Source organism: Hippoglossus stenolepis, chromosome 14, assembly GCF_022539355.2.
Source record: "Hippoglossus stenolepis isolate QCI-W04-F060 chromosome 14, HSTE1.2, whole genome shotgun sequence".
Classification (NCBI taxonomy): domain Eukaryota; kingdom Metazoa; phylum Chordata; class Actinopteri; order Pleuronectiformes; family Pleuronectidae; genus Hippoglossus; species Hippoglossus stenolepis.
This window is the reverse complement of record NC_061496.1, coordinates 14,221,422-14,229,071: the sequence shown is the minus strand read 5'-3', so window position 1 is coordinate 14,229,071 and position 7,650 is coordinate 14,221,422. Positions and strand designations below refer to the sequence as shown.

The 7,650-nt window shown below is 40.3% G+C and overlaps 1 protein-coding gene across 3 annotated transcripts; it reads left to right on the top strand.

Annotated features, from left to right (window-relative positions):
- Window positions 1-895: 895 nt before the first annotated feature.
- Window positions 896-4,580, top strand: LOC118121552 (muscle-specific beta 1 integrin binding protein). Of its 3 annotated transcripts, none has more exons than XM_035177523.2 (8): window positions 898-1,118; window positions 2,089-2,179; window positions 2,639-2,687; window positions 2,882-3,056; window positions 3,620-3,691; window positions 3,802-3,908; window positions 4,040-4,125; window positions 4,281-4,580. In XM_035177523.2, exons 1-7 carry the CDS (start codon window positions 1,093-1,095, stop codon window positions 4,123-4,125), a joined length of 606 nt encoding a protein of 201 aa, XP_035033414.1. In that variant the 5' UTR covers window positions 898-1,092; the 3' UTR covers window positions 4,281-4,580. The 3 variants fall into 3 exon arrangements, with proteins under 3 accessions (XP_035033415.1, XP_035033414.1, XP_035033413.1); XM_035177522.2 differs by having other exon boundaries at window positions 899-1,118; window positions 4,278-4,580; XM_035177524.2 differs by lacking the exon at window positions 2,639-2,687 and having other exon boundaries at window positions 896-1,118; window positions 4,278-4,580.
- The last annotated feature ends 3,070 nt before the right edge of the window (window positions 4,581-7,650 follow it).

Sequence of the window (7,650 nt, the reverse complement as noted above, 5' to 3'; positions counted from 1 at the left end):
GACCTCTGACGCCTATAACATAGGAATCATATTGCAGGGTCAGAGACACAAATAGAAACACCCGTGACAAAGACTGGGAAAGAAAGCAGAGGCAGGGAGAAAGGTGCACAAAGTGTACAGAAGGTGATTATATCCAGACGCTCACAGAAACCAAACAATTTCCACAAACTATTGATACTATTCAATCTGGAACATAATTGGCAGAAATTAATACTCTGAGCTTTCTGTATATTGTTCTGATTCACATGTGATGACTCATATCCTCATTAGACTGATTCCCTTTAAAGTTAGGCCTCACAGTGGAGGTAACGATTAGATTAATAACTAAAGCAGTGGATAAATGCATCTAAAGCTGATGAGTAGCTATGTGTGAAAAAGTTCATCTCACATATACACACAAACACACACACACACACACACACACATAGATATAATACAATCTAATGCAGTATGAAATGGAAAATACAATGTAAGATTAGTACTTAAATAGCATTATTATAGTTGATTTAAATATTAACAGGTAACTCAAGTTGTTTATTTCTCTAACTAGATATTATAGTTTAAAGTTTTAGTTGAGGGTTGTAACCATCCTGGAAAACTCCAGATTTTAGATGTATGTCTGTAGCATCAGTAGTTCTCCACCTCAGCAGCTGGATCAGCAGCTGGATTAGTTCCTGATCCACTTCCGCTTCCCTGACACACACACCGACAGCTGCCGGAGAATCCCGTGCAACGATTGGCTGGCGGCCAGAGCTCCTGCGGGGCTCTAATTGGCTGCCGCGCGGGGGCACGTAGCAGGGGGAGGTGGAAAAAGAGCGCGAGCACGTACAACCACGAGAACGTCGCGTGCTGCGTGCTGCGTGTGCGTGTGCGTGTGCGTGTGCGGCGACGTGTTATGACGCGTGTTGCATATAAAGCGCGGAGCCTCCCGGTGCCAGTGAGCGAGCAGCAGGAGAAGCGGGACTAGAACCTGACACAGTGCACTATCTGCAGAGACCAGCCCGGCGCAGGTTTAATCCTCCATCTCTTTACTGTTTGTAAACAGTTTCTTCTGCTCGCATCAAACTGGACGAGCCGGAAGCGACGAAGAAGATGAAATACATCATTGGAATTGGCGGGTAAGTCTGTTTTAAGTAAATGTTTTGAATGTTTGCTGTGTGTAACTAACTGAAACACCACAGTGTCACAGCTACCTGGTTTGTATTCGACCTACAACTTAAACTATACCGTGTAGTGATGGTGTCTAAAGTCTGGCGCTTTCACCTTAAGTCAAACTAGTGTTTAAGTTGAAGTTATTAAATGACCACGACCGTTATCGGCTGCCCGCCAGAAAACGTGGGAGCCGGGCGGTCAAGTCGTGTCCGGGTTTGGCCGCTGTAAATAAATAAATAAATCGAGCGGGACTTTTGAAAATGTCACCGCCAGACCCGGTTGGAAAAGTGGAGGGAGAGTTCAGACCAGTGGACAGTTCAGACCAGTGGAGTGTCCCCGAATAAAGACAGGTCCATGTTCACATGAGCATCTATAAGTCAACTGTAACTCATGATATCACACGTTTGTTGTGTTTTGTATTGAACAACACTGATGTGAACAGCGATGTGTTTTTATTATTCACCTCCGCATGTCCTTATTAATGTTCTGCTGTTCACCACAGTGTGTTCTTACATGTTTACTTAACTTGGTGTTAATAATAAATATGTAGTTAAACATTTATTGTATGTACTAAAATAACTAGTTAAAACAACGAGGCGCCACAATCACATTTTCTGGTGCACAGATGCTTTTATTTCTACTGTATAATTTATTTAAAAAACTAAGTAAATCAGTTTTGTGTTATTACTTTTTTCAACAGTAATGTGCTTTATAATTCAGCTCTATTAAAATGTTGCTGCTGATCACAATCTTGTTGTTGATCTTATTTACACTTAGTTGAATGTGAGTTTCTTGTTATCTTGTGCACTCAAATTACTTAAGATATAAACAAGACTTTTTTTTTCTCGCAAAGTTGGCACAGATGCTTGTTTACAAACAAATTGTTGCAGGAAATTATTAATGTTTTTTGTCGCTTCTTGCTTTTTCTGCCTTCAGAGTCACTAACAGTGGCAAAACCACCCTGACCAACAAGCTGATCAAGACTTTGCCCAACTGCTGTGTTGTGCACCAGGATGACTTTTTCATGGTGAGTTTTAGCAGAGGGACATTTCAGAGTTCTTCGTAGAGCTTTTCTCTGTCCAATGAACACAGCATTGCATGTGAGTGCTCTGCTGTAGATATGGAAATTGTCTTGATGTCTATGCAGATTAGTCTTTCACCTGCTTTTCTTTCCTGTATCCCCTTTTAACTTCTCAGTAATTTTACTCTTGTTCAGATTTTAGTAATCTGCAATCTAACACCTTGAAATTATGAACTTTGCATGACTTCACCCTGGACCCCCTTTTTCTTCTTTTTTATTCTTATGTTATTAGAGCAGTGCACTTAAAATAATAGCTTGCTTTACTTTGTCCATTCCCATAGCAGTTTGCCCTTTCCACCTTTTTGTGTGTCCCCCCTTTGTCCTAACTCTTGCATGTGAGTGGGTACTGCAAGTGTTTGGAGCTGTGAGGTTGCTGCAGTGTTTTATTGGTGACTGTTATTTCAGAAACCCGATCAGATAGAAGTCGGGGAGGACGGCTTTAGACAATGGGATGGTAAGACTTCACTGAAGACTGCCAGTGTCTCATTGTTGATCTTATATTCACATACCATGTAATTTACCAAGATTACATACACGTATATCCCTTAAAATGCACAACATGAAGCTGAAAACAACCTCCAGAGACAACAAACACATTCCCAATAGTTTACAGCCTCTGTTTGACTCTGTTCTAATCTTCCTCTACAGTCATCACAGCAATGGATATGGAGGCCATGACCAACACAGTGAAAGGATGGATAGAGAACCCTGTGAAGTTCGCCCGCTCTCATGGTGTCAACCTGTCTTCTCCCTCAGTTGTGGCGGACCCAGACGAGCAGATCCACATCCTGATCATTGAGGGCTTCTTGCTCTACAACTACCTGTCAGTTCATACATATATTTGTTTTATTCTTTACATTGACTTGGTTCAACTTTAGGAACTCCTCTAACTTATCAATATAGTTTGTACAAAGACATGAAAGCTTAAGTCCTAAGCCACCCACTTCAATAATTGTGGTTAGTAGTTCCACGGAAGCATAGTTCATACGTGTGGTTTATTTATAGACTAATAAGTTGTCTCACTTTAACAGCTTGACAGCAGAAATGTCGGTGGTGGGGAACAGGGCGTCTTGTTTCCTAAAAATTCTGAGAAATTCATTACAACAAACACTCTGCTGTGTTATTTCTGTCGAGTCACATGATTAGATTCCTACCACTGGCACATGTACATAGACCCCTGCATGTGGACTCGGGGCGGGTTCTGCAGTAGGAGATAAGGGGTTCAGCAGAAAGAGGCTCTTAGGGTTGATACTGTGTGCTGGAAACTGAAAGTGGAGCATGCTGCAGAGATATAGATAAGATGCAGTCAGAACTGTTTTATGACTTTACTCCTTTTACTCTTGTTTGGTTGAAGGTCACTCATGACATGGTTCTTCTCCCCTCTAGGCCCCTGCTGGATGTTTTCAACAAGTGCTATTACATCTCAGTTCCCTATGAGGAGTGCAAAAGAAGGAGAAGGTGAGATGATTCTCGAAATGTTTGGTTACATTTCATCACACATGTTTTTATGATCAGTTAAAATTTTTTCTGAGATTTTTTTTAACCTGTATCTTTCTTGTTGTGTTTAGTGGAAGGCAGTACACTGTCCCCGACCCTCCCGGCCTGTTTGATGGCCACGTCTGGCCCATGTACCTGAAGCACAGGAATGAGATGGAGGACAGCAGCTTGAATATTGGTATGTTACAGCTGTGTTGATCCGTCCAATGTCTATTCGTCAGATTAGTGTGTTGTTTTTTTAAGTTAATTGCTCCTATTTTCCAACAGTTTTAGTTGTTTTCTCATCTCATGCCTTCCTGTCTGTTACAGAGTACCTGGATGGTTTGAAAACCAAGGAGGAGATCTACATCCAGGTGTATGAAGACATTCAGAACAACCTGCTCAATCGTTTATAGGTAAGAAACCAACCACTGTTGGTTTTAGTAGTATTGTAAAATCACATAGTTAAGTGAGATGAAATTTGAATGAAGAAATCTCTAGGAACCCTGTTTGTACAGATTATATGTGCACAACCTGGTCTGACTGCATGTTCTCTTCTTTCTTGCAGCAGGAAGACTCCTCTCCATCCCTGTACAGAATTTGTAAATAGTCCTGAGGACTCTTTTTTTAAGGATGTTTTTTTAAATCTAATTTTATTCTTTTATTATTTTTGTGTATATAGCAGAGCAATGTTAACTTATCATTGTCTTTTTATCATCTTCAGATGATCGATTTTTGTTTTTCCTGGAAAAGTGATTCTACTGATTCTATGTTACTGTTATCTGTAAGCACTGACTTGTACTGGGCCATATGTTCGCCCATTGCATTCTCCTACAAATAAATGTATTTGTTGCTGTTTGCTGATACAGAATATCAAGCCTTTGTGTTTTTTTTAATCACCCATATAAATGTATTAGCAGCGGACATGAAGTTAGTGTTCAGTCTTATGATCTCTTGTAATGGCAACTTTATTAAGACAGCTCAGTCTTACCTAGTACAGAATTTGAGTCATGAATGAATTGATGCCATTTTACAACCAGTCAATATATCACATTGTACATTGCAAATTCTTAGTTATACAATTTCCATACATCAATTATTCTGCATTCAAATGAATAACATTAAGAGTTCTTTGAGGAATTAACTAGTACTTTCACCCATCTACTCAATATCACTTGAGGGTCAGGGGGGGGAGTCAATCCCAGTTGACGCAGTGCAAACCTTTGATGGGTTAGCATATCTCAGGGCTGATATGGAGACAAACAACAATTCACAGTCAATTTAAAGTCTCAAATGAACCTAACCCCAATCTGGATGTCTTTGGATTGTTGGATGAACCTGGGGGAGAAACATTCAGACTCCACACAGAAAGACCCTGGACCTGTCAGACCTGGGAACGGTGGCTGTGGATTCCCAACCTGTTTAATTTGACTCAAAAAGAGTCTAGGAACAGTTAATAGAACCATTTCTGTCACAGAACTTCATTTCTGAGGTTCTTTTTTCTTAAAACACAGAACAATGAACTCTTCGATCATTAGTTTACCGAATAGATAGGGTCTTTGAGGAGGGGGTGTCAGACTTTGATTAACTGTTTAAAAATATATATTTTTACAGGTGTACTTTGAGACTACAAAGCTTTGATTTAGTTTTTGCGTTGTTTTTTTTTTTTTACTCATCAGAACAACAAATTACATGACCCGAAAATATTTTTTTTTAAAGAGGGTGACCAGAGCCTGCTTATTCAGGGGTTTTAGATTAGAAGAAAGTGGGTCCTTTTCATTTGGACTTACTACACACAACCTAAATCTAGTTAAGCTCAATTTCTTCTGAATTAGAGAATCTAAACAACCCGTATGAACTACATCCAGGTTGAGCCAATGTCTCTCGTATCGTTTTTAGAGACAGGAACGACTGTGAAAAAACCTGTATCTTTTCTGGGAGGGGGTTTCATCTCTGAAATAGCTGCCATCACTGGATTCGATGAGTAGGTCACAGACTAACCACAAGATTTAGGCTATTAGTGCTGGATTTACAGCTCTGGAGGCCCAACGCACGTGCTGACATCAGCCAATGTTCCCCACACGTAGAAATAGGCCAGAATAATTTCTCATTTCCCCCTGAGGGAATACCTCGTCTTGACACTGAGTAGACGGTGTGAACATCAGCTTATCATACCACAGCTAAATATGGAAAAAGGTCAGGTAGGGGCAGTGTATTTTAAGGGTCTTTATTTCCAAAGTGAATGGAAGTCAAGTCATATTTTAATTAGTGGAACAAAGCAGTGTTTGTATGTCTAAGTCGTGTATTTGTATAGTTGTCGGGACTCTCTCACATGTGATTGGGTCATTTTGAGTCCCAGTACAGGAAACATGAAGCTAAAAATTATTAGACAGAAGCAGTTCAGTTTTAGAACATTTTTTTATAATTTAAGTATGAGCCAACGCTATTCTTTCAATTGGAGTGTCGGTAATAGCCTCTCCCTCCCGTATTTTGACACCTTTTATAGTAACGACCAGTATTTTGGTTTGACGTGCCATCAGCAGTAGGTGCATGTAATCTATCATATGCGTGTCATGTGGAAATAGGGTTGACGCGGTGATCGCTGTGACGCTCTAACAGATGGACGTAGACTGAGCCACACCGGCCTGGACTGCCGGTGCTAAAAATGACAGCAGCGTGTGTGAGGTCAGTGAAACCACACACACGCAGGCAGGCCCTCACTCAGGTGGATGTGTTCAACAATGACAAACACAAACCAGGATTCTGACGTTTTTGATAAATCTCCACAAGCTGTCTTAAAGGGATACATACGATCTTATCCGAAACTCATCACCTCACGCAAACAGGCCAGAGTGAATCAGTGGCTTTATTATTCCACTGTGCTTTACAGTAAAGGGGGGAACCTTTGAGAAAACAAATCCAGTCTAGACGTCAGGAGGGTGAATCTGAAGTCAGGTGTTCTGCCTGAGAGCAGCAGAGTGTGACACTGTGGTTGTGGGTTGTTTTATGATGTTAGTACTGAGCTGATCCTTTGGTCACACATACAGAACATCGCAGCGCAGGTGCATGTGCGAACAGTCGACCCATTCTTGTTTTTATAGCTGTTGAATCCCATTCATATCATTCATCACATTGTCACAACGAGGACACAATGTGCACAATGTGTATCAGTACTGTACTTAAACTTAAAAAATACATACAAAAATAAACCTCAAATTGTGATGTGGGTTTAAAATCAGTCATTTTTAATATTTTAAATGCACACTATTAATAAACGAGTGGGTCTGTTGCATACTTGGAAAAACAAACAAAAAAGTACATTTACAAGTAATGTACAGTTACTGATTACAGATTGTTGTACATTTCTTTGAACATTTCTGTTCTTCCTTTTTATGTAACTTAATACTTGTAGTCTACTGTGTTTCAGAGGTAAATGTACTTAACTATATTTATCTAGTAGCTGTAATTAGAAGGTACTGTGCAGAATGGGCTTTATAATGAAGTAATAGGAGACAACATGAGTCCAAACGATAAGGATTGTTTGTCTGGACTCTTTCTGTCGGAGTGATAAATGATTCTCCACTTCTCAACCACTCAAAGCGGCATTCACTCACTTACGCACACATTCATACAGCACTTTTATACACTCCTGTCACACAGATAGCACAATCTGGGGCTCAGCATCTTACCCAAGGACACTTCAGACTGAATGTACCAGGGATCGAACCACCGACCCTCTAATTCGTGGCCGGCCCTCTTTATCTTCTGAGTCGCAGCCGCCCTTGGAAGAAGCAGTAGGACGAATTTTACGATGTTTTTGATACGGAGATTTTTTTGTGAAAACATGTCAGGCACAAATCATCATTATCATATATCCTGCATATGTAATAACATGTTGGTGTTTAGACATGGGCCATGTTATTGAATTATTCTCTCTAATG

Coding starts and splice junctions, on each gene's coding strand:
- LOC118121552 (XM_035177523.2), top strand. CDS start 1,093: ATGAAATACATCATTGGAATTGGCGG. Junction 1,119..2,088: donor TACATCATTGGAATTGGCGG/GTAAGTCTGTTT, acceptor TTCTGCCTTCAG/AGTCACTAACAGTGGCAAAA. Junction 3,692..3,801: donor GAGTGCAAAAGAAGGAGAAG/GTGAGATGATTC, acceptor TGTTGTGTTTAG/TGGAAGGCAGTACACTGTCC.